The 27,211-nt window shown below is 43.7% G+C and overlaps 1 protein-coding gene across 1 annotated transcript; it reads left to right on the forward strand.

Moving 5' to 3' along the window:
* The first annotated feature begins 389 nt into the window (after nt 1–389).
* GCD1 (ribosomal protein L20) lies at nt 390–22,050 on the forward strand. Its single transcript, XM_086505194.1, has 3 exons — nt 390–1,614; nt 20,694–20,904; nt 21,443–22,050. The coding sequence occupies exons 1-3, from the start codon at nt 470–472 to the stop codon at nt 21,656–21,658; spliced, it is 1,572 nt and encodes a 523-aa protein (XP_086361320.1). The 5' UTR covers nt 390–469; the 3' UTR covers nt 21,659–22,050.
* The last annotated feature ends 5,161 nt before the right edge of the window (nt 22,051–27,211 follow it).

A 27,211-nucleotide genomic window follows, 5' to 3' on the forward strand; every position in this document is an offset into this window, starting at 1 on the left:
GATCTTTAAGGTCTGTTGGGACTGTTCCTACAACTTTAAAACGTCTCTCTCTCTCTCTCTCTCACACACACACACACACACACACACACACACACACACACACACACACACACACACACACACACACACACACACCTCTTCTCCCCTTTCCTACGTGTGGTAACTCGTTTGGTTCCCTCTTGAATCACAAGTCTTCATGAGTTCAAGGCGCGTTGGATAGATTTATGAGGTCTATTAGGACTTTTCCTTCTAAGACTTAGTTATCTTGAGCATTAACAAAGGGGATGCATTTCTCATTGGCCATGTTGCTCATATTGGAAATCAGTTTTGATGATGCACATGTTTTCGTTATATATTGTTGACCATTTGATATATTGTTCACTCTTCTTATTCTGCTCGGCAAGGTCCACACAACATCTTCTCCCCTTAAGACTTTAAATCAAATGAGGGCTTGTCAGTATCCGTAAACATGCTGAAGCTCAAGCTCATTCCCAGGTTGACGCGCATTCTATCGTCTTCCTCAAGCGGGAAATTTGTGAGCAGAGGTTTCGCTGCAGGCGGTCGAGGTAAGAAAAAGGATGACGAAGACTTTTACACGGATTATCTTTCACAGGCGCCTTCTCCCCGTGAGAGATTGCTGGATCAAAGGTCCGCAAGTGGCTCTGGAAGGCGGGGAGGAGGCTATGGCAGTATGGCCGGCTCCCTAAGGGACAGGGGTGGCAGTCGTGGTGGCATTCGTGGTCGATTTCATGATGGTGATAATGATGATAATCTTCCTGCTGTCGAACTCTCTGAGGAAGAACTTAAAGCAAGGCAAGAGATGGAGGCAAAGATAGAAGAACAATATGCTCTTGAGGAGCAGAAAAAGTACGAGTCAGAGGAAGAGTCAGAGGAGGATGATGATGGAGAAGTGCAGAGCATTTATGCAGGTTTTATAGATCCCAGGCATGATGATGTAATCAAGGAGCAAAGGATGCTGCGTAAGCGCTTACTACTCAAGGGCAATTTACTAATGGATGACGAGATTGCTGATGAGGATAAGGATGAGGATCTTAGTTATCTTGACCGCGAAAGTGATGATGATGGGACAGCTAAGAAAAAAGACCGAAGGCAAAGGAGAGGTGCAGTAAATGCAAGAGGTGCAGATGAGGAGTATGTATCGGACGAGGATGTAGAGGTGAGTGATACAGATGATGAGGTGGATGAAGAGGAGTATGAATTAATGGAGGAGATGAACAATGATGAATTTGAACGGCATCTCAAGCACAGGAACCATGGAAAGAAACTTGAAGAAGAGTATTATGATCGACTTGAAGCTTTAGGAGACAAAGCTGATGATCCCATGGAAGTTGAGAAATTGGAAAAGTTGATGGTAAGCAAGTGGAGGGCACACTACCTTATGCCTCGAATGGTTACACCCATAGAAAAGGAGATGATGTGGAAGAGGCATAAGGAGAACCCAGAGGAGTGGACTGTAGACAAGCTCGCGGAAGAGTTTGAGGTGTGCAAGGCCCGTGTTCATGCCATATTATTTTTGTGGGATATTCGTAAACACCAGGGGGAAAGTCAGACTGCAGAAGCTGAAACTACAACCTACTTGGAGAATTTATGTTTGTAAGTGGCCTCCTGGAATTTCCAAGAAATGAGTAGCAGTAGGCACACTTTATGATGTTTTACATCACTGTAGTTGCAGCAGTTTGGTGTAAATGTAAGTGCATTGTGGGAGGAGCAAGGGATTATTGGCCTAGTTTTTATAGATTTAGTTGACTTCGTTGCCTACTTTTTAAGCATCAAAGCCTCGGCAGACCAACAAGTCTTAGTTTTTATGCTGAATCATGTACCGTGTATTTGCATTGGTATACTTTTGACACAAGCCAAAATGCTTCATATCAACTGAAGGTATCTTATAATCGAGGATGACTCTTAACATATTCAAGCCAAAAGAGTTGTGAGCAAGAGATTCACAAGTGATGGCAATCATCTCAGACATTCAGGTGGAATGGACCAGCATGCAGTGATAGAGATGTTTGTAGTGTATAGTAATCAAAAGTTATACTTGTGAACATAGCTTAACCTTTGCTGCATACATTAGATTGTTGAAGCATGCACGCAGGTAGAGAATAGGCTGAAAGCAAGGTGTGGCTAATTCAATAGAGGTATCTATTCCTGATGCTCTAGAAAGTGTTCATTAGGTCGGTTCTTGTGCTTTTCAACTTTGTCTTGTGACTATAGTTAAGAAACAGCATTCATGTGAGAGTGCGCATGTGCGGAAGAGAGAGAGAGAGAGAGAGAGAGAGAGAGAGAGAGAGAGAGAGAGAGAGAGAGAGATCTATTCCTGATGCTCTAGAAAGTGTTCATTAGGTCGGTTCTTGTGCTTTTCAACTTTGTCTTGTGACTATAGTTAAGAAACAGCATTCATGTGAGAGTGCGCATGTGCGGAAGAGAGAGAGAGAGAGAGAGAGAGAGAGAGAGAGAGAGAGAGAGAGAGAGAGAGAGAGAGAGAGAGAGAGAGAGTAGACCACAAAACGAAGAGATGGGGAGGGCAATCACCCCCCCATGACTACCATCAACCACAAGACTAGTACAACTGAGATATGTGATACCCGCCTGTCCTCACATATATAGAAGCCCAAGGGGAGGTAGGGCAATGCCAGATAAAAGCCCATGATCCAGCAAGAGGAAAAAAGAAATATGAGGGCGCCCGGACAAAAGAAGGCGGGCGGCTGGCCCAGATGTGGGCGGCTAGACAATGCAGTGGGTGGCCAGCCCGGAGACATACTAGTCGTACATGTATGCCCTAGACCTAAGTGAAGCAGCAAAGTGGTGTAAATTTAACACCCCCTCTCAGCACCAGATACTAAACAAACCGCATGAAGCTGAAGATGTAGGCAAATGATGAAGATGTCTACTGCGATGTCCAGTGAAGGACAATACTCCATGAGTGAAGCAGTAGTTTGGAGTGTCACAAACCGCCGAGAAATCTCCATGGTAGAGTGCCGTCACAAGCAGTGTAGCAAACTGCTGAACTCCGCCGATACAAGGTGAAGATACTGTGTGAAGGTCCCGAACTCAGTGTGAAAATAACTCCTTGTCGTAAAAGAAGTGCCATAGACCTACAAGTGTGTTAGGTGCAGCGGAATGAATGTTTGCGCTTTGCTCAAGATGAGTGCTCCGAATTGTGCGCAAGGTCCCCTCCCGGAAGGTAGAGCCTTCCGTTCTTAATGAGAGAGTGCAATGATCACGAACAAAGTGAGTGGACACTGTGCGTGCAAGTGTATGAGACTGAGAGATAGAGAGAGAGGAGAGATACGACACCAGAGACGTTGTAAAACCCTCCTCCGAAGGCCCCACTCTCGTCGGCGAGAGTGGTCTACTTATGATTGCACAAACCGGTACAAACTGAATGCATGTGACTGATACAAGTCTAGGCTATGTCGCTGATGATGACGGGGATTGCGACACCGACCTACAGGCTGAAATCTGCAATCTTTTACCTGCTGTCCAAAAACGCTATGGGCTGAAATCTGCTGTTGCCGAAAATGCTAAGGAATACGCTGATTTTGCTGGTCTCTAGGGCTGAAAATCTGCATCTACTGTAGGCTGAAAACTGAGGTTCTTAAGGGCTGAAACTGCTGGTCTTTCTGGGCTGAATCTGCTACTCTTTAGGGCTGAATCTTGTTGGGATAAAAAACGCGAAGCATGGGGCCGTGGATGGCGATGGCAAGGGCTGAAAACACTGATGTGTTGCAGCTTTGCCGGCGATGAACTACTGTTGAAAACGCTATGCATGAGACTCTTGCGGTGAAGATCTGCTTGCGGTGACTACCTGTTGCAAAAACGCCAGGGATGGGACTTGCTTGGCGATGATGCAAATGCTGAAAACGCTAGGGGAAGAAAGTCCTTGCTTGGAGGAAATCCACCAAGTTTCTTGCTTGAGAAGTTGCCTGCTGAGCTTGGCTCCTGTTGCCTCTTCTGCCATTTAGTGCTAGTTTAGGTTTGCTTATATACAAACTTACTCAATTTGCCCTACCTACTTTCCAACAAAAGTCACTTAAAAATAATAAGTGAAAAATATCAAAAGTAGGTAAAATAGGCTAAATGCAATGGAAAATTTCCCTGAAGGATTCTGATGGGAATGCTTATGATCATGCTGTGTGCAGTCAGAGGATATGCATCTACACTAAGTGACTGGGCATGCACGGTCTACAAATAGACTCACAAAAGTGCTAGCTCACTTCTAAATCTAGACTGACTGGACTGACTGAACCCTTGTCGTGCTGTAGCTTGTCCACGGACACATAGGGTTGGATGTGTCATGTGACAAAGTGTCTTGCCCAATAGGATCTATGGTGTTTGTAGTCAAACCGTTTGGAGAAAATGGGAAAGCCTAGGAACCGTCATCATTATGCACGAAAGCTTGTCAATGCATGAACTTGTAACCCAGGGTGGCCAAGTGGCTAAGCTATGTAAAACTCTAGGAAGGCCAGTTGTAGCAATCTGCGCTGTAAACGTCCTCCGGAACAAGGAAAGCTAGACTAAACAGTCTGCACTGTAGAAGCTGCTGTAAGCTGCAGCAGTCACCGAGAGACCGCACGACCACTTCGGGATGGTGTCCTGTCAGTAGGTAGGGTAATCCAAGACGAGGGGAAAGCCAGACTCAACAGTCTACGTTGTGAAGGGCCTCTGAGAAGAGGTATGGTCAGACCAAGCTGTCTGCACCGTGATCATCCTGCAGAAGTAGGGAAGCTTGACTAAGCAGTCTGCGATGTGAATAATCTTTGAGAAGAGGAAAGGCCATACCAATCTGTCTGCGCCATCTTCCCTGTATCTCTTGCCTCCAATCCTCCGCTGTCAACCAAAAACAGAATCCACGCTAACAACGCAACCAAACCGCAACTCGGTGTGGCTCTCAATGTAAATGAGCTGGGAGTGGCCTACTGCCCAGGTCGGGGGATAAGTTTGCTGTAAGGTTCCCGAGGGTGATTGTAAGCAACTTTGAAGGTAGCAATCCAAAATTCAAATGATGAAGAGTGTAGAAGAGCAACCGCACTACCATCCAAGCCAAGCTTCGGGTGTCTCCGAATGTGGTCGCGTATTGATGCCTGATCTCCCGAAGCTTGCGGGTAAACTCTCCAAGAGAGTCCAAAGTACTGAAGTCCCACTTCAATCTGTAGATCCAAGCAATGAACCTGTCCAAGAAGAGATCCAAGATCCTCTCCCTAAGTCCATGTATATGCTCCTGTCGTGCAAGTGATCTGACGTGTCGAGTGTTGGGGCTGATGGTGTGTGTGTGTGCTCAAGGAGGTTTGTATGTGTGTGCTGACATAGCTTACATAGTTACAGAGAGAAGTACACACTTTTGAAAAGGTAGACTCAATACACAAAAAAGGGGTTAATAATACTTTTGCATATTGTATGTACAACATAGGCTTGGGCTTTATCTATGTACAAAGCTGAAGTGGCTATTCTGCTGATGACTCTCCATGTGGCCTTTCTTAAAAGGTTACAACTAACTCATAGGCTAAATGTCAATAGCAAAAGGTATGCACATGTAGAGGTGTTTCCCATAGTCGCTGAAGAAGGACATGCCTATCTCAACAATCCTTCCCTTATGCATGGACTATACTGAATGAAGCTGGATCGAGACCTAAAGCCACACATGCTAATAGTCACACAGACCAAGGTAGTCACACAGACTATAGTCACACAGACTGAGTGGTCTCATCACATGGTGTCACACAGACTAAGAAATCCTTCCCTTAGACAAAGAAGGTGGAAGACAATCCATTTTACAATACATCAGTATACTCGCAAAAGTAGTTGGGGGTTCACACACATAGAGACAATTCTCTGCCTGTTGAGCTGCATCTACGTCCTCTTCTTGAAGATTGACTCTACTTTTGTCTTTGTTGTTGCTTCCTTGGCATTTTGATGGTGGATGACCTTTGATGCCGCAATTGCTACAATACTTGTTCTTGTAGCAGTCCTTGGAGAAGTGTCCAGGCTTGCCACACTCATAACACTTCTTGTTATTTAATCTAGGCGATGATGATGACGCCCTAAATGATGATGATGTAAAATAAGCTCCTTCCGTTGATCCGGATTTCTTCTTATTTTTCTTTTCTTCTTCATGGATTGCCCCTGTAACATATTGTAGAGAAGGTATGGGTTCCTTTTGCTCTAAGACTGTGACTATGTTCTCAAAACTTTCAGGTAGAGTACTCAGGAGCACAGCGACTTGATCTTCTTTCGAGACTTAGCACTGAATGTAAGTGAGCTGCATGATTATGCTCATTAGTCTGTTAACGAGGCTTAAAACATCCTCCTCTTGAAGCATAGTAAGTTTATAAAGATTTTTCTGTAAGCTAATCTTACTTTGCTTTTGTTTAGCACCAAAGTTATGTTCTAGAGTATTCCATGCTTGGATTGCAGTGGTGTAGCTATCTGTAAAGTGCACATAATTATCATGGAGTGATGTGATAATTATGTCCGAGTGCTTGTTCATCTTTAGCTTGTGCTTGTGCGATTTGGGCCCTAGTGAGAGTGCCTTCAACGGAAGTGGATGGTTCGCTTACTCTCAATTTTACAACAGACCATAGTTCTTTTTTCATGAGATATCCACGTAGCTTTGTTTGCCATGTATGGAAACCGTCCCTATTAAATTTTTCAATCCCTTTTTCTTCCATGGTGCAAAATGGTTATACACACGAAGGGACTTGGTCTTACCAGTAGAGAGACTCTCTCCATGGCAGTGTCTTGCCCTGTACACAATGAAATTGTGAAGTCACTCTTCACGTGCGTGAGGCCCCTCTTCACAAGTGGTGATTAAATTACGTGTGGAAGTGTGCGTGTGCCTTGGAGAAGCACGCTTTGAAGTTCTAACAGCGTGGAAGCTTGATCGAATACAAATTGACCATAAAATATTGACTATGTCGAGCTTAGTGACGAAGTCGAGTGTGTTGTTGATGTCGAGCTTGGCTGCCACTTCGAGTGTGCGTAAACTTGCGGGTTTCAATCAACAAAAAGATTATAATGGGAGCTTTGCAAATTGTTGGAGCTGTGTAGTATGTTGGTGTGAAGCTGCACTAGCCTATCAAAGGCTCAAAAGGCTACTATAATTCAAAAAAAGGCATTTTGTACACAAAAAACGAGACCTGAGAATTGCTGAGATGAGCAATTGCCGTCCAAAGCGAGGTGGGCTGATCTTGAAGCCATTCTGCGATTAGTTATTGCAAGAGGGGTCGTTTTTGAGCTGCGACTGCATTCGCAGGGGCTGATCGGCGAAACTCCAAGGTCGAAGAGATTTCGAAGCGAAGTTAAAGCCGAAGCCGTCGAATGAGGTGATAAGCTGAAATTTTCAGCTTTGCATGATCCAAAGTTGCAGGAGAGAGCACCTTAGTAAGGGAAAAACATCCGCGAGCTCGGATCAAAGCAACTTCAAGCCATGCTCTTGATTTTCTTTGATTAAGGGGTTGATTTGGGCTTCTTTATCACCTTATGATCAATGATTAATGCACTTGAAAATCAACAAATTGGGCTTTTGTGTGATGCTAGTAGGATTGCTAAGCTTGTCGTGATGCTCACTGGCTCTGATACCAGTTGTTGGGGTTGATGGTGTGTGTGCGCGCTCAAGGAGGTTTCTGTGTGTGTGTGCAGACAGCTTACACAGTTAGAGAGAGAAGTACACACTTTTGAAAAGGTAGACTCAATACACAAAGAAGGGGCTAATAATGCTTTTGCATATCGTATGTACAACATAGGCTTGGGCTTTATTTATGTACAAAGCTGGAGTGGCTATCCGGTTGATGACTCTCCATGTAGCCCTTCTTAGAAGCTTACAACTCATAGGCTAAATGTCAATAGCAAAAGGTATGCACATGTAGAGGTGTTTCCCATAGTCGCTGAAGAATGTTAAGTATGGAGCCTGATTTATCCCTTGTAATTTTCTTTGTTAAAAACGCACATTTGTAAGGCCCCCATTATGAGGAGAAGCCATCGTGCGTGAAGAAAAATAACTCGCCGGAAAATAAAATCACTTGTCGGAAACCAAAATTTTAACGCCCAGTTTCGAGCCTAAGCTGGAATATTCCTTTTCGCCGGAATATTACGGCCGGACGACGGTCGGAAAGTGCTCGGAAAATGACCGGTCGGTTGGCCGGTGGCCGAATTCAAAAGCGGACTTGTCTTCTCAAGGGGGCCACACATGGGTGGATTGGAGGGTCAGATTTGGACTCATCTACACAAGGACAGCTACACATGGTTGCCTCTCATGAGAGAGGGCAGCTCTTTTGGCCTATAAAAGGAGGCCGTTTCTACACACATTTTATAGTGTGAAGTTGATGCAACAAGGTGGGTGTGAGGTGGTGAGAGTGAAGCAAGGCGGGAGCTCGAAAAGGGTAGAATCCCTTTTCTTGTTTTGAAGTACTAAAGCCATTGAGTGGCTGCTTTCCCGTGGACGTAGCCCACATTGGGTGAACCACGTATATCGTGTGTACTCTCTCTCTTTCTCTCTCTACTCTATAATCTCTTTTGTGTGAAGATTATCTCTCTCTATTAAGTAATCTACTCAATTACTACTTAGCTACGTCATATTTCCTAACAAAGGACATGCCTATCTCAACATCGAGGTCAAGTGGTAAGTGTCTATCCACCCAAGGTAGTGATGTCTTCTTTGGGAATGTCGGAATCCCATATGCCATGAACATGGCCATATCTGGTGTGAACTCCTTTGATGAGTGCATAGGTGCGTCCATAGCAAACCACAAGTCACCACCCCCTTTGGAGTGCGCAACCGCTGAATGATGGCTTGAATGAATGGATCTCCCAAGGATCCTACACCCGTAGATGATCAAGCCAACGTCGAAGACCTGAGAGACCGCATGGACCACCACCGGATGGTGTCCGGACGGGAGGTAACTTCATCCTCTGTAAAAAACACAAGCCAAGAGTCTGTTGTCCACCCAAAAACGCAACTGTGAGGTGATGAAAACGCTACTGCCCAGCGATTTTCAGCATGCTCGTACGCTCCCAGCATGGTCCGGAGCGGTGCAGAGAGTGTGGGGAATCAATGTAGCAACCCAAAGTGGGCTGAAAACAGAGAGAACAACAGGGAAAAATGGCTGAAATCTGTGGTATATGTAGAGGAATCAAGACGGCAATGCACCGGATGCAAGGTCGGGTGGGGTAGGCAAGATCCAGGATTGGCCATAGGCATCCCCCTCTGTGCAACAAACGTTGGTGTGTGCTCCAAAAAACACAAGCAGGTACCAAAAACGCAGATCAAGCAGATGGAGCAGAGGGGTTTTCCGGCGACGAAAAGTCCCAAAAAGGGTAGCGCTGGCAGCCAGAAGCAAAAAGGCCAGGTGTGGAGACAAAAACGCAAGTGGAGGTGGGGTCCTCTGCGCGACAGAAAACTACATATTCCATCGCGTGCTTGGCTTTTGCAAAACGCTGGTAGATCTGCAGAAAAGCGCTGGCTGATCTGATCTCCTTCTTGGGAGGAGAACCTTTGCAGGTGAAGCGCTAGAACATGAAGAGCGTGAAGCTCTGATACCATGTGAGAGTGTGCGTGTGCAGAGGAGAGGAGAGAGAGATACAGTAGACCACAAAACGCTAGAGATGGGGAAAGGGGGCGATCAGCCCCCCATGACTACCATCAACCACAAGATCAGTACAACTGAGATGTGTGGTACCCCCTTGGCCTCACATATATAGAAGCCAGAGGGACGGTAGGGCAATGCCAGATAAATGCCTACAACCCAGCAAGAGGAAAAAAGAAATATAAGGGCACCGGGACAAAAGAAGGCAGGCGGTCGGTCCAGATGTGGGCGGTCGAACAATGCAGTGGGTGGCCAACCCGGAGACATACTAGCTGTACGTGTTGCCCTAGACCTAAGTGAAGCAGCATAGTGGTGTAAATCTAACAATTCAGATTTTCTGTCATTGTTTTTGGATTCAAACTTACACAATGATCTTGTGACGCCTGGAGCCCTTCCAAGACATTGTCTTTGTTTTTCGATGTGGGCAGAAATGAACATATGGAACACTTTCACAAGCACATAGGTATACAACACATTGGGCATAGACCACATTAAACAACTTGAGTGGGTGCAAAGAGTTTCAATTGCAAGCAACACCATGCCATGACCCGAATGGAGTGGGAGAGAGAACTAACATGTTTATGTGCCACGGGCCATATTGATTACTGACGTGACAATTGAAAAATGCGCTGCATTTTCTACAGCTTTTTAAGGGATGATGATGTGGCAATGTGGGGCAGGTTTTTGGCCAAGTTTTGAAATCGTTAAGACTTGTTAGAGCTATGTTTTTAGTCACCAAATTTTTGGGCTCTAGGTACCAGCAATTTTGTGAGCCTGTTCACTTGACCTACATGTTTGCGAGCTTGTTCACAGGACCTACATGCTTGGACAAGTCCATTAGATTAGGTTTTTCAGTTTTGGTACCCTCTTGTATAAATTGTTTGTACACTTGTTTTTTATGGATGTTATTACACTTTGCTGGGCATCTGATATTTAGCATATAGTTTTAGGTTAGAGGAACCCATCGTGCCTATTCCAATTGGATTTCTTGGTTGGGAGATGCGCGGCAGTGTGTGGTCGGTAGTTCATGAGAAACCGACTCTGAGTAACTTTTCATGATTTATTTTTTAAGTCGTGTCAAAGTTATTGCCTGACCTAGGCCTTAGAAATTACCTAAGGCCCAACATGGTCATATGAAAACACCCAAAAACCTCTACGTAGCCTGATCATCTGGCATAAGAAATCGGAGCGGTCTTTGTGTGGCTAGCCCTTGTAGAATTTGGTCGCCCCCATCTCTTTCTCAGCTTTTTCAGTCCAAGGCGCTTCCATCTGCTATAGACTAGTGCTATAGGCATCCCATCGGCCTCTTGTTGTAGGTGCCCCTTCGAGAGTTCTTTTCTGAGAGACTAGAGGAAGATTGGTTAGAAGAGTTACCATTGTTACCATTCTTACTTTTCTTACCGTTCTGAGGGTTCTGAGAAGTCTCAGAACCCTCAGAAGTCTCAGTGGTACTTTGAGAAGTCTTGTTTTCCTTAGGCTTTCCCTTGTTGTGCTTCATCTCCTGTGCGAGAGCAATCGCTACCGCCTTGTTGAGATTGATTGGATCGAGTACCTCGACATCATACTTGATGTACTCATCCAATCCATAAAGGAATGCCTCTTTGCGCTCATCATCCGATTTGCGTAATTGGGTGCCGAGCTGCAAAATACGATTAGAGAAAGATATAACTGGCATACCATTTTGCTTGAGACCGCGCCAATCGTCCTTCAATCGTGCTAGGTACTGGGGTGGCATAAACCGCGCCTTGAGCTTGTCTTGGAAGTCGGCCCAATTGAAGGAAAGGGGCGCGTCTTTGTCAGCTACCTCTAGGTGCACGGCCAACTGTGCCTCTTGTCATGCATGGTACCAATTAATGGCATCACCAGCAAGGTACATGGCTGCCGTTAAAACCTTGCTATTTCTTATCTTCTTAGTTGTCGCAAAATAAGCATTAAATTGATGCAACCAAGAATGAATAACACTAGCATCCATCTTACCATCATCCTTACTGAGCGTGACCTTCTCTGTGACGGGGTTGTTGGAGTTCGAGTCTCTGCTACTTGATGAACTACCAACATCTTGGACCGGATCGGGTTTCGAGGTGAGTACCTGTAGGACCAACTCTTGCATGCATTGGTCTCTCTGCGCTTCACGCTCTAACTCCAAGGCACTCGTCTATCTTCAGCCGCTACTCGTTGGGCTTCGCGTGCTTGCTCACGCTCAGGCTCAATAGCTGCCCTTCTTTCTTCGGCCGCCAAGCGCGCTTGCTCACACTCACGCTCCAAGGCTGCCCCTTGCTCTTCGGCTGCCAAGTGCGCTTGCTTGCGCTCACGATCCAAGTCGGCCTTTCTTTCTGCTTTTCTTTCTTTGCGTTCGCGGTCAATTCTGCTTTTCTTTCTTCGCGCTCGCGATCCAATTCTGCTTTTCTTTCATCTTCTGTGCAAGAGCAATCGCTACCGCCTTGTTGAGATCGATTGGATCAAGTACCTCGACATCAAACTTGATATACTCGTCCAATCCATAAAGGAATGCCTCTTTGCGCTCAGCATCTGATTTGGGTAATTGAGTGCCGAGCTGCAAAACACGATTAGAGAAAGACATAACTGGCATACCATTTTGCTTGAGACCGTGCCAATCGTCCTTCAACCGTGCTAGATACTGTGGTGGCATAAACCGCACCTTGAGCTTGTCTTGGAAGTCGGCCCAATTGAATGAAAGGGGGTGTGCCTTCCTCAGCTTCCTCTAGGTGCGCGGTCAACTGTGCTTCTTGCCATGCGTGGTACCAATTAATGGCATCACTGGCAAGGTACATAGTTGCCGTCAAAACCTTGCTATTTCCTGTCTTCTTAGTTGTTGCAAAGTAAGCATTAAATTGATGCAACCAAGAATGAATAATAGTAGCATCTATCTTACCGTCATACTTACTGAAAGTTAGCTTCTCAGTGACGGGGTTGTTGGAGTCCGAGTCTCGGCTTGCGCCACTTGATGAACCACCAACATCTTTGGCTGGCTTGGACTTTGAGGTGAGAACGTGTCGGACCAACTCTTGCATGCGTAGGTCTCTCTGTATCTCACGCTCGCTCTCCAAGGCGGCTCGTCTTTCTTTGGCCGCTTCGCGCGCTTGCTCACGCTCACGCTCAAAAACTGCCCTTCTTTCTTCGGCCGCTGCGCGCGCTTGCTCACGCTCACGCTCACGCTCACGCTTCAAGGCTGCCATTCTTTCTTTGTGTTCACAATTCAAGTCGTCCTTTTGCTTTTCGGCCGCCAAGCACGCTTGCTCGCGCACACGCTCCAAGTTGGCTTTTCTTCCTGCTTTTCTGTCCTCCGTCGCCAAGCACGCTTGTTCACGCTCACACTCCTCGATAGTGCATTGCGCGTCTTGGTGTAACATCCTGTCCATCATCGATCTGACCAAAGCCTCCATAGGACTTGGTGCAATCCGTGGCGTAGATGGGGAAGGGGGAGGGTCAAAAAAACCTCCTTGGTGGGGAAATTCTTCTTCGCTATTTTCATGCGCATCACCTCCATGCGAAGTATCCATTCCGCTTTGGGTGATGACCATACACTGAAGTCGTGGGTTCTTAAGTTCACGAGGAACTTGGGTTCTTGTGGGTCTTGGTTCTTGTTCTTGAGGTACTTGAGGGTCTTGAGGTTCTTCTTTAGCTTGCAATCTGTGTTAGAGAAGGATTGTTGCTAATTGGACTATTTTCTTATTTTTAATGATTAATCTCTTTCTTAGGATATTTTATTGTGTGCACTAAGAACTGTTAAAAGATTGTAGCTACAGGAACTGCCATCAAGAACGGACAACTCTGATGTGTCATTTGATGGGTGACGGTAAACATCGCGAAGGAGTTTCCGTAAGTTCGGTGGAAAGGGCCGGGTTACGAGTGCCCCTGATGCGTCACATGATGGGTGACGGGTGCATCAGTAAGGGGGCATCTTGTAGGCTAAGGAGGAAATCCGAACTGAGTAAGAAAATACGCATAAGAACGCAAGCATAAGAATAAAGATGGGTTCAATGAAGCTTTTTACGAAAAGCGGGAACATTCGCGAGAAGGCAGATGCTTTCCCGCGAGGAGTCTGTGTCTGCATTGCATCTGTGCCGTGTTCTGCACTCGGGGACGCCTGGAATGTGTTCGTGTAGCATTGTTTTCACTAACTGAGTGAGTTTTTAAAGTTTGAACAGGTTCACACTTTATTTTATAAAGTGGCCGGTCACTTTTAAGTGACCGGCCCTTTTATTAATAAAATAAAGCAAGGCTCTTATTAAAAAAAAAGCCAGCGCTAAAAGCTACGCAGGGGGCTGAAATCTGCGATCTCTCTCTCTCCTCTCTCTAGAAAGCGCCAGAATCAGCGATTCTTCTCTCTTCTCTCTCTAGGGCGCCAGGGCTCTGCTTTTTCGGCTGCTATTCCCGCCGGGTGCTAGGGCCTATAAAAGGGCAGCAAGCGTTCAGTTTTTGGGGAGGCTGGGAGCAGCAGAAAGTGCTAGTGCTGGGATTCTGGAGCAGAGGTTGGCGACGGAAACGGCAAGTGTTCGTGTGACGACTGAGTACGGAGGTCGCTTTTCCGAGCAAGGAGCGACAGGTATAAGGTGTTGATACGCATTGAGAATTATTGCTTTGTGTGGTTTGTTTTGCAGGAATCTCCCGTCTTACGGGAAAGCCCTTTACGGGAAGTACGGCTTTACGCCTAAGTCCCTTACGGGAAAGTACGGCTTCGCGCCTAAGTCCCTTACGGGAAGGAATGGCCTTGCGCCCAAGCCCTTTACGGGAAAGCACGACCTTCGGGTCTAAGATTACAGAACGGAGGGGTTTCCTCGGGTTCTCGTGCTTGTATAAGAATTCTCCCTGAATAAAGAATACTCTTAATGGGGGGGGACCAGCCCATCTTCTGGTCCCCAATATTGTGTCGATCTTCTCCCTTCTCTCCCTTTTGCAAAGTATTTTATTTTTCAGATTTCTAAGTGCTCGTGTACGCTCCCGTTTTGTGACAAGGATCTTCTCTTCACCTGAGCTCTTCTCTTTCCTGCGGGCTCACCCCTTGGCGGCCTTGTGCTCACACCAAGGTTGCTTTTTCCCACCTGACGTCGATTGGCCGGCGGCTAAGTGCAGGGTCCGCTCTCAATGAGTGAAAAGAGAAACAAGGGGAGGCTGGACAAGCCCTTCTTTCTTGGGTTTCTTGTCACTCTTCAAAAACACGATTAGGAATGAAAGGGACAGCGGAAGTGAATGTTGAACTTTGCTCAAGATGAGTGCTCCGAATTGTGCTCAAGGTTCCTTTTACTTACGAAAGGGAGAGCCTTCCATTCCTTTAGTGAGAGAGTGCAAATGATCACAAACAAAGTGATGAACACTGTGAATGAAGGTGCTAGAGAAGAATACGACACTAGAATGTTGTCAAACCCTCCTCCGAAGGCCCCAATCTCTATGGCGAGAGCGGTCTACTATTGATTGCACAAAACTCTACAGTGCTTTGGACTCGCCGACGATGTCAACGACGATGAGGATGACGACAAGACGGGCTGAAATCTGAAAACGCTAAGGGCTGAAATCTGCAAATCTTGTATCTGCTGAATTCTGACTCTATCTCGATGACGATGTCGATGACGACGATGCAACGACGACGTGCTGAAAACGCAGATGCTGAAATCTGCGTTTTCCGGGCTGAAACTGCAAACTTCGAGGGATCTGACCGTGCGGCGAGGATCTGCTGTAGGAAGGTGAGATCTGCGAGGTTCGGGACTCGTTCAGCTGTGTCTAAATGCTGAAAACTGAAAACGCTGGTCTAGATCTGAGTTATGTCACGATGAATCTGCAAAACGCTAAGCTTGCTTGCTGATCCAAAAATGCTAGGGTTGGTTGTGTGTTCTGTTGCAAAAACGCTAGGGTTTCTGCTGTCTTGTTGCTGCCAAGGCTAATCTACAATCCAAAACGCCAAGGCTGGTTCTGCCATGCAAAAACGCTAGGCTTGGTTGATGATGAAAACGCTAGGGGAGTCCTGTGGGGGAGTCTTGCTGAGAAGGTGCCTGTTGGATGTCTGGTCCCTACTGCCTTTTCTGCCAGATTATGCTAGCGCTGGGTTTTCTTATGTACTTGGCTTATCAAAATTGCCCTATCTAGTTCCCAACAAAAGTCACTTAAAAATAATAAGTGAAAATTGGCTAAAATAGGGAAAATAGGTCTATGCACTGTAAAAATGCTCCTGATGGGTTCTGATGGTAATCTGATGGTCATGTTGTGTGCAACCAAAGGCGAACAGACTCACAAAAGTGCCAGAACAATTTCTAATTTAAGCTGACTGAACTGAACCGAACCCTTGCCATGAAGTAGCTTGTCCACATACACATAGGGTTAGATGTGCACGTGACAAATTCATATCCTTCCTTTTCACATTTCAAGCAAACCATGCCCGTGACTATCCCCACAAGATAGTACATTCACAGAGCATGCAATTCACAAATCTCACACTTCGTTCACATTGAACACTGTGTTTCAATCATTCAATCTAGCCATCTCAACCCGTCCACAACTCTTGATGCATCTAGATCCCTGTGCAACCATCTTGTCCTTTCGGACCTCTTGATGCACTGGCAATAGTATGGAGTCACTGAGATAGAAATCTTGATGCACTTTATTTCACATTCACTTAGCCATCACGTAAGATGTAATTAGAGATCTTGTAATTGTAGAATCGAAAGAGGGTCGGGGAGAAGGGGCATCCTTACTTAACACCAATGGGGCTAGCAATAGACTCTGACAGGCCTCTTGGACAACAAACTCGACGTCGATACTCTTCACTCTCTTCTTAATCTTGGGAGACAACTTCGTTCTCTACTTCGAGATCTAGGCATGGAAGAAGGCACAACAAGAAGAAGACCGACCAGGTCACTCTCACAACTTGAGAAGAAAATCAAGTTTAGTACGTATTATGTTTCATGAAATCCTGATCTTCTTTTAAAATTTGTTCGTCAATTTCAAAAATCATATGTTCGTGAGAAGTAAAAAGAGAAGGAGAAGATTAAGTTTTCATTTTCACATTTGACCGATCTAGCTTACACTTGGTGGACCCCATTGGAGTTTGATCCGATTGGAGTTTGATCATGCTACTCCAAGATCGTGGAGATCTTTTGTTTGCATGCTACAAGCCCAATTTTTGCCTATTTATTTCAACAGATTTAATGTGAAAATGGAATGGGATCAACCATGGCAAAGGAAGAACAAGACACTCCAAGATTATACAAAGAGATTTTGGGAGTTGTTGTGGAAAAATCAACACTGCAAAAAGATTTGTCACTCCAAAAAACTCATGAAGTATCAAGGAGATTTGCACTTTTAGCTTCGTATTGCTCTGAATCATTATTCTTGCTCTACTCTTAGATAACTTATAGACCAAGGGGATAGAGCGTAATGGTGGTAACAACCTTCCACATAAAGATAAAATGAAGCTTGCAAATCTATAAGTTCAATCTTTAAAGAAGGACAAAAAATCAAACGATACGAAGAAGCTTTTCAGCTGAGGACAGCTGGTCAGGAGCCGGTGGGCTGTCACAACTCAGTAGACGACGATCTTGTATCCTTTTTGTGATAATGCTTATTTTTGCTTTTGAAAATTGTTTTCCTCTTTGAAAGATAGCTTGAATAGTGCATTTGAGTAGGCCACCAATGAGTGGTCACAAGTTATGGTGGACCCATGCAGTGGGTTACAAGAATCGATAATGCACGCTCCCACCTACCTAGCTGAAACGGGGCACATGTGGCTTGTAACTCTTGCATATCCTTGCATATCAGGGTCATACTCGCGCACAGAAAGGATTAATGCCTTGGAGTGTTGGCTAGATCCGCGAGAAACGACAATTACAATCAATAAGATGGCATGATCGTGGAAGATTGCTCATTATGCATATGTTGGCTGAATGCTTTCATGCTTCTGTGTTTTCACAGACATCTTGGATTAATGTTTAAAGCTAGAATCAGTTGATACCCATATTGATAGTTAGCAGTTTTCTAAAGAAGGAAGGGTTCAGAAGCTTCTAGAAAATTCTAAGAAGAGGATTTCAGAAGGACAAGTGGAAGGACACTTGTTGCAAGGCTTCCAAAAGTTTGGACAATTGTCCACTCTTTTTGATCATTGGAAGGACACGTAAAGCTTTTCAAAAGCTAGGACACTTGTCACGCATGCATCAACTTGTTTGACATGTGGCTAGACACTTGTCCCTATGCTACCTAGCTTATTGTTTTATTTCATAAAGCAACTTAACCTATAAATTCAACCTCTTCCACCCTCATTTGGGCATCATCTAATTGCGGAATTTTCACTCTTATCATTAGCCCAAGAAGCCTCTATGCTATCACCATCATCTCCCTCTATATCTATCCTCAAATTCTCTTCAAGTAGACAATTCTCTTTGGCTCTAGCTTGCTGATTTTCAGGGCAGCAAACTTGCAAACCAAAAAATTCAGCTCTACTCTTGAAACTTTGAGCTCTTTCTCTCACCATGAATGCAACCAAGAAGATGGACTACTATTCGATCCCAAGAAGCAGCTGAATTTCCTCTTTGTATTGGAATCATCTCTTATAATGTTTGGTTTTATGCATGTGCACATGATATCTTACATGATCTACAAGTGTGAGTCTACTTAAACTCACTCTCGGGTTGATTGTAAATGAGGACAAATCTAAGGTACTTGGATCGAGTAGAAATATATTTTCTTCGCGGGGGGGGGGGGGGGGGGAGGGGTTTGCCCATGTTCAACCCTCATTTTGTCTCTTGTCTCTTTGAAGTGTTGCGATTAATATTTTGTCAAGTTCTTTACGTATTAAATTGCGAATAAGCACTCTTAATTGCACGGGGCTCTTATATCCCAATTCTCCTTCTCCTTCTTCCATGCTTCCTTTTCCTTGGCGAGGCTCTCCGTTTCTTTCTCGGTCTTCACAAGCTGGTTGATGATGTTGGTGATGGAGGCATCGACGATCTTCTTGTCGTCTTTGATCTTGTCGTGCAATTTGCTCATCTCCTTCCCGACTTCTTCCTTCATCTTGGCCATCTTTCCCGTGTTCGCCTGGTCTTCACGGTCAACTGGGGATGTGTCAATGCAATGGGGATGCCATTGTGTGTGTGTGTGTATACACGTAGATGTGTGTGTATGGGTGCGGGTGTGTGGATGAAGAGGCTGGACAGTGGTGGGTGGGCAGTGGTGCAGGCGGTGTGAGGGTCAGCGTGAGGCAGGGGCAACAGGCAGCACGTGTGAGGCGTGGGCAGCAGGCGGTGCGAGCTGCGGGCAGCAGGCAGCACGAGAGTGGGCAAGGGCTGCAGGCAGCGCGAGGGTGGGCGAAGGCTCTGAGAGAGAGAGAGAGAGAGAGAGAGAGAGAGAGAGAGAGAGAGAGGAAAATTTTCCCAAATTATGACCACCGTTGGACTAAACTGAAAGTGTCTGGCCATGCATCCTACATGGAATGCAGTGGGTGACCATTCGGGGAAAATCACTAGCCATACAAAATTGGCAAGAACCATGAAGTAGTGGGGAATGAAACTCTAAGGAACTTGAGTATGACTTGAAATAGTATAAATCACTAAAGCGTGAAGGAAAATTGTTGCGCTAGCTCAAAACCAGCCAACTGCATGTTAATGGGTTAGTTAGGTGGTGTTGCGATGTCAAGCTAGAGCTAGTTGATGTATGACCTTTTGATTGGGATGGCCTTGTGTATTATGTTCATGTCATCACAGATCAGCTTTCTTCCGAGGTATTTCATGATCGCCTTACTAATTCTGTATTGTAGCGTGCTATAGACGAGTTAAGGTCAGGGAAAACCTTTAGCCAAACAGAGTTTCCAAGAACCATGAAGCAATGGGGATGAAACTCGTAACAAATTTGAGTATGCCTTGAAAGTAGAAAATACCAAGTTAAGGAAAATTGTTGTGCTAGCTCAAATCTAGCCAACTGCATGTTAGCAGGTTAGGTAGATAGTGTCTCGATGCCAAGGTAGGGTTAGTTGATGTATGACCTTCTGATTGGGATGGCCTAAATTCCATTTAATTTATTGGTAAGAGTTACGCAAGCAAGGATTGTGGTGGTTTGTGCCAGAATGTGCGTATGGTTCCAAGAAACAATTACCTCACTTGTGTGGGTAAAAGAATTGCTTTATATATTTGCATTTTATTCAGTTCGATTGTTAAAAGTGAGGCCGCAAAGGACCTTAGAACTCCAGGCACATTCACCACTTGGTACAAGCCCCCAGAGCTCATGTATTTTCTAGTTAAACTCTGTTGTGTTATCTTCGGGTAAGGAGAAACTTGTTCAACAAGATCTCTGTAACAGGCAATAAGTACAGGCAGTTTTCATCCTCTTTAATTGGCTGGAGAGGGTTTTCTCTTTCCTTTGTGTCTTTTTGAATGGAGAAGGGGGGGGGGGGGGGGGGGGTGTAGAGTTCAATCAACTATCATTGCTTTCATGTATGTCTCAACAAAAATAGGGACTCTTTGCCGACAGGAGTGTGAGCTTCATTTTCTTGAGCAATCAAAATAGATTTGAGACGAGTGTTTCCAAAGAAATTTTTTCTAAACAAAAAGAAAACATTGGGCCATTGAAGATTTCAGGTTTTTTCCCCAAAACTTAGCACGTTCTTTTGAAAATCATAACTAAACTATGGAAAAATTTGCAGTTTTTCCAAATTGCAAAAAGACATATCGTAAGGAAAAACCAAAACGTAGCAGGTGCACTGTAGCTGTTTACAGGTTTTCTGTGGACACTGCGCCTCAATGTTTTAAAAAAGGTGTCTAATTTTTCTGCAATTTTCTCTGCACCAATGTTTTAGACTTCAACCAGCCATCATTGCTTTAATTCATGTCTCTGTTGTGACAAAAATTGATATGTGCAAAAGGGTGCTTGATGTGTTTTTAGTAATGTCTTTGGCTCTTTGCCAACAGAAGTGTGAGGAATTTGAGCTTCATGTTCTTGAGCAATCAAAATAGACTTGAGACACCTCATTGTTTTAAAAATTAGGGCACCTAATTTCTTTCTGCACAAATGTCTTGGCATTTTTCCTGTTATTTTCTTTACAAATGTGTGCCAACATTTTGCCATTCAGGCTGTAACTTTTGAGTATTTGTGCAGTGATGACGAGGGCGACCCCTGTCTTCCTCCTCATATGGGGGAAGATAAATGGGTCACTACTTGGAATACTAAGCCAAATTATAAAATCATGCCAGCAGATTGGGAAGGCACTGTTCGAACAGAAGAGGAAGCTATCGAGGAAGCCTCAGCCAAGGAAGAGGCAATGATGTTAGACGAGTTTGTACGGCGATTAGAATACAACAAGCTTCAGGTTTGTGTTTAAATTTTCATTGTTAAGCCAAAGTCATTGCTCTTTGCCCAAGAGATTTACAGCTGTCAATGAAGTTCTTAGTGATGGCTCACAATGGTAGCGTATGGCTGGATTTTTGGTGTGAGCCCGCGTATAGGTTGCCATAGCAGACTGGACAGAGATACTCATGGGTACATCTATCCGTGTCCCCTATGGGTATTAATAGTGAATGGAGAAGCCCCTTTTAGTGAAACTTTGGTGAACACGAGTGGTTGGGAGCGTCAATGAAGTTCTTTGTGATGGCTCACAATGGTAGCGTACGGCTGGATTTGATGTGTGAGCATACATGTGGGTTGCCATAGCATACTGGACAGAGAATACTCATGGGTGCATTTATCCATGTCCCCTATCGGTGTTAATAGTGCATGGAGAAGCCCCTCTTAGTGAGAGTTGTTCATGTTTCGTGCTTTTTGTGATCTGCATGAAAAAGCTCCTTATGGGTGCCCCAGTTTCGTGGAAGTTCAAGCCCAATTCACTGCTGTTTTCTTGTTACTTGCAGATGGCTGGTCTTATAAAACAAAAGAAGCATGATAGGCGGAGGCCTCCAGGTGGATGGACTTATCTAGTAGAGAAATTGGGCCCCGCGGGGAAAAGAGGAAAGCGTGGTGGTTTGAAATTTGTCGCCACAGCCGATGGGAAACATAGAAAGTTGAATGATTTGGAAAAGCTAGTCTTGAAGAGAGAGGCTGTCCGACCACGAAAAAGGATCTTATAGGATGGCGGATGCTGACTAGTTCGAGCAATTCAAGGAAAGGGTAGGAGGCATCATGAGGTGATGGCTGCAGCTAAAGATGAGATATGAGTGGAATAAGGGGAGATGTTTATTTGGGAACTCGGAAGTATTGAAAGGTCATGATCAGTAAAGGCAACAGCCCAATATAAACCTTTGTTCCACCCTTTGTAGGGGTCTAACTTAGGATGTGAAATGGTGGTTTTTCAAGTAGAGTCTTTCCACTTTAGGGCTTTCTAAAACAAGCCTTAGTGAAGAAGAGAGTTCGACATACACTTGAATATTTAATCATTTTTTTAAAACTTATGGACCGACCCTTTCTTCTTTGTTTCTTGGTTTGTAAATGGGTCCCTTCATTAAGAGCTTCACATGACTTCCTTTCATCTCTATGGTTTAGAGCCCCAACTTGAATCTTTATCTTGTTTTATTAATAGCACTCTGTTCACCTTCCAACACCTACTAAGTATTTTCTTGTGTGCAAGCGGAGTTTAGCCTGCGTCACTTTTCAAATTATGTAAAACATGTCAAGAGAACATCGTACCAGAGCAAATATGCTGTTCTGATATGCATGGTCTCTTTTTGGTGCCATGTTTAGAACCATCAGCTCCATCTGGGTTTTTTGTGGCCATTCTTTAAGTGTTGGTAGGTACTAAAAAAGGTATGATCAATTGTGAAAATCAACATATGTTGTTGTTAAAAGCCTTGGCTAAACTTATATCGGAAAACCGTAGAAGGCGTTGGCCATTGAAGTACGTAAAAAGTATGGTCATCTTGTAGAAGGCGTGGCGTCTCCAAGCATCTGCAGTAACATCATCTATCTTTGCAATAGGTGCGGATTGGAAGTATGTTTGATGAGCTCTTGAATCCTACTGAAATGAGGCCAATTTATTGCAAAAATAACTAATAGTGGCATAGTCTTTACTTGGTTCTAAACAAGTAATTTTGCTTAATATTTACCGAACGGTTTTGTTGTACAGAAATTGTGCTTGAACATTGAATACTTCGTAAATCTCTTCATGAACATGTTGGGAGCCAATGTTAGAATTGATGTTGTGGTCTTATGTGTTATCTATTGTACATGATGGTGGTGATGGCCATATTATCTTACAGGTGAGTACCGCTATAACTTGCACTTCACTTTGAAAGGTGAATTTGGGCTTTTCCTAGATCAATCTAGTTATGTCTGTATATATTTAGAGAGATGCTAGAGTAGGATGAAGTCAAGGAGACGTCTCCCGATTGAGTGTGGTGCATCCTTAGCAATGGTGTATACATTTGAGCCCTTATATGCGAGTATGTCACTAGCACCAAAGCAAGATGGGGTCTACAAAGCACGCACCTAAATGTTCAAGCACCAGCCTCTTGTCTCATCTTCTTGGTCAGTATGTGGTGGCTATATTGGGTTGTGATGCAAGATGGGACCTACAATAGTGCACTCCTAAGCACTCTACCTCTTGTTTCATTCCATGTAATCACCAAACACCAATAAGGGATTTTTTTATTAGCATACCCGTTAGAAGGGAGCGACATATTCCATCCACATATCCTCCACAAAAGTGTGGGCGTGATATAGTAAACTATGTCCAAGGATCTTTTGCTTTTGGGAGAAACTTGTTCATATTTGCATTCACATCATGTTGTATCCATGAAGGAGTATAAAATGTCCATGGTCAATAATGAAGGTTTGAACATAAGTAGGTTTTACATATATAAAATTATTATTCTAACAATCAAGTATTTCCTATAAACTTGTTGCATATAGGAAAATGGCATGAAGTAAATAAAGGCTCTCATGGGGCATGGGATACACATGCAAAACAAGCACTAATGTACGGTGCTTTGCTCAAGGCAATAAACCTTTTTGCACATGAAAATTTCACTCAATGCACAAAAAACAAGTTGGTGCTATATTTAGGGTAATTCCCCACTCAAGAGCCCCAATGACCCACTTTGATGTTGCCCTTCAAATCCCCCTGTCCTAAGCTTTAATTGATGTTGCACCTAAGTCGTTTGTATTAGGAGGCTTCCATGTTCATAAGCATCTTATTACGGGATTTCTTAGAGTCTCTTTTGGGCCCTTTAAGAATATTCAACTCATAAAGGAAAAATCTTCTTATAGAACAATTTTAGTTTGTTTTATAATTTAAGCATAAAATCTTTGCAAATCAAAGTATATCTTAAGACATGTATCTTTATGAGAATTTGTGCAAATTTTATCTTTATCGTGTCATGTTTTTTTTTTGAAATTTTAAAGCATAAAAAAAAATGCAACAAAGGATCAAGATGACATCAAATACAAAAAACACAATCTCTTATAGTACTTTCCTCACAAGGCATCTTCTTCGCCTTTTATTCTTCCAATGGAGAATAGTGTTTCATGTATTTCTCAACATAAAAATGAAGTATAACCTTCGTATTGACATAGGGGAGGAATATAAGCCTTTACAAAAAAAGAAACAAATCTCGGTACTTTTATACGTGAAAAAAACATGAGTAGAGATATTTAAGTCATCAAAACCTTGATTTATGGTACGAGGGAGTATTTACTCTTGTTGGTCTTTGCACATTTTTCACTCTTAGTTCTAGAAGTGCTACATTTCCCTCGTAATTTGTCGAAGATGGAGTAAAGGGTCCTTACGAGTATGGTTGCTATGTGGAAGAAACATCAAAGCAAGTCACAGCTTTGTGTGGAATACACATGCACGGATGCATGCGTGCGTGCATTGCTAAAAGGATGGAGAGCGAGAGCACAATATGGTGGACTGGCAGCAACTTCAGTGAGGATAATGCACTCACTCACTCCCTTAATCTATTGACCACAAAAGAATAATATTAATTACTACTGGGTTAGTAATGGCGTTCAGTCGTTGTCATTGACCTGAACCCCAAACGATATCCCACTTGAAGGCCAACATGGCCCAAGTGGCCTATGTATGTACAACTGTGAAGTATTCTAGTGGCTTCACCTTACACCCATCATCTCAATGCAATGTGAAAACCGCTTTGAGGCTAGGCTCTTTGTGAAAGAATTTGCAGAGTTGTCATCCATATTAACCTTGATTATCTCGATGCGTTTGCTAGCCAGTATGTCTCATATCACATGATACCCGACCTCTATGTGTTTTGACTTGGAGTGAAACACGAAGTTCTTTGCTGATGTAATAGCACCTTGACTATCACAATGTAGCACTGGAGTTTGATAAATGCCAAGGTCTCCCACTAGGAGAGCTAACTATTTAGCTTCCCTACTAGCACCGAAAACTACAACATACTCCACATGTGTGTTGTATGGTGAAGTGCAATCTTAGAGACATGATCTCTATGACACGGCTAGTCCACCAAATAGGAATACACAGCCAAACGTGGATCTTCGACTATCCACACAACCCGCATACTTGGCAAACTTTTAACCCACTACGGATGCATCACCAAAGCATAAGCAATTGCTTGTGTACCCTTAAGATATTTTAAAACGTGCTTCATTGCTTCCTAGTGATTTCAGCCAGGATTTGCCATAAGTCTGCTAACCACCCCCACTACAAATGCAATGTTTGGTATGGTGGCTACCATGGCATATATAAGACTGCCTATTTATGAAGAATATGGCACCTTGGCCATTTCGCTTTCTCAGCATCAGATTTGGGAGCATCATTCTTGCCGAGTTTTGCATATGCCATCATTGGGGTGCTTAATGTAGCTTCCCCCCTTGCATATTAAAATGTTGCAAGACCTTGTAGATATATGTTTCCTAAGATAACTCGAGTATTCCATGTTCCTATACCTTCTGATATGCATACCAAGAAAGTGATTTGCATCTCCCAAATCCTTCATAGCAAACTGCGTGCTAAGTGACTTCTTCAAGATGGCAATCTTGTCTTTAGACTTCCCAACAATGAGAATATCAACGACAAGAAGTATCAAGATGGTAAGTGAACCATCATTCAACTTCTTGGTATACAAGCAGTGGTCTTCTTGGCTCTATACATAAACTTGGGAGTGCATGCATTTGTTAGATTTTTGGTACCATTTTCTTGAGCCTTACAATGCCTTATACATTCTACACACCAATTGTGCCCGTGTAGGCTTTTTAGGTTCAATGTCAAAACCCTCTTGTTGTTTCATGTAGATGTCTTCTTCTAGATCCTCGTGAACGAAAGTCATCTTCATGTCCATCTAGACAAGCTCCATGTTCTTAGTGGCTATTAGTTCAAAGCACAAGATGCAATGTAGTCATCTTGACTACTAGAGAGAAAATCCCATCAAAGTCCACACATTTCTTCTGCTTGAATCCCTTAGCAATTAATATAGTGTTATAATTAGGCTCAGGATCTTCTATCGTGTATTTCTTTCTATGCACCCATTTACAAGGCAAGGCTTGTTTTCCCTTTGGTAGCTTTGTCCTTTCCCAAATCTCATTTGCGACAATCAAGTTATACTCCAATTGCATTGCTTGCTCTCACTTCACGCTATCTTCCATTTGAATAGCCTCTTGGTAGCAGGTAGGCTCTCCGCAGTCAGTAACCAACAAATACTCTAACCTAGGTTGAAAACTTTCAAGGGCATGAGAGAGAGACTCACGTAGATCTCCTCATTGACTATTGGACTCTACTCTCTTGCACTACTGGTAGTAGGAACGTCACTAGTAGGGTGAGCTCTTTTTTTGATTTCACTTGAGGCTATAGCCTATGTCCTCAAATATGACCTTGTGATAACCTCTTTGACATGCTATTTGTGCATCTTCGACTCATTGAAGATAACTTGTGAGCTAAGAATGACTTTTCTAGATTTTTGAGTGCCAGAGATGATAGCACATTTTTCCATCTGCACTGTATCCAATGAAGATGCATTTGTGTAATTTGAGATGTAGCTTCTTTCGTGACATGTGAGAATGCCTCACTCCCAAATATACATAATATGTTGAAGTTTGGCTCCTTGTCAATCCACATCTCAAAATCTTATAGTTCAATAGCGTACTAAGCATCAATTGACAATGTAAACTTATGTCATAATAATCTCTTTCCAAAACTTTGGAGGTAATAGACAACATGGTTGGTGCTCTCTCTTAAGTTGTCCTATTCATACGCTCATCAGGAATGCCACTCTGAAAGAGTGTACGACGTAGTAAAATTGTCATCTAATGACATTTTTTCTACAAAAATTGTCTTCAAGAGGTAGACCCACACCTTCTGAGTAGAGCCATCTATGAATGTTAAGAAATCTAATGCCCCCCCTAGAGACATATGTGACATAGGCCCATATAGATCACTATGTATCAAGTTTAGGGGATTTGCTGACTCTCTGTTCAATGGCAAAGTGGTAACTCTAGTATGCTTTCCATAAACGCAATGCTCACACAAGCTAAAATCAGAATAGTTTAACACAAGCAACAAGTAGCCTTAACACTGAGGTTGTTTCATTCCTTTCTGACTCATATGACCAAGCTGGCTATTGCACAACTCAATAGAAGGCATCTTTGCAATATAAAATGGAATCCTCTTTCAAAAAAGAGACATACAAAGAGTAAATGAGCCAAACTTT

The sequence above is a fragment of the Adiantum capillus-veneris genome, chromosome 28 (assembly GCF_014529385.1).
Source record: "Adiantum capillus-veneris isolate H3 chromosome 28, ASM1452938v2, whole genome shotgun sequence".
Classification (NCBI taxonomy): Eukaryota; Viridiplantae; Streptophyta; class Polypodiopsida; order Polypodiales; family Pteridaceae; genus Adiantum; species Adiantum capillus-veneris.

What these genes read in the sequence shown, in the direction of transcription:
- GCD1 (XM_086505194.1), top strand. Translation starts at nt 470, where the DNA reads ATGCTGAAGCTCAAGCTCATTCCCAGGTTGACGCGCATTCTATCGTCT. An exon ending in TACTTGGAGAATTTATGTTT is followed by an intron (nt 1,615 to 20,693) that starts GTAAGTGGCCTC and finishes GTATTTGTGCAG; the next exon opens with TGATGACGAGGGCGACCCCT. An exon ending in TAGAATACAACAAGCTTCAG is followed by an intron (nt 20,905 to 21,442) that starts GTTTGTGTTTAA and finishes TGTTACTTGCAG; the next exon opens with ATGGCTGGTCTTATAAAACA.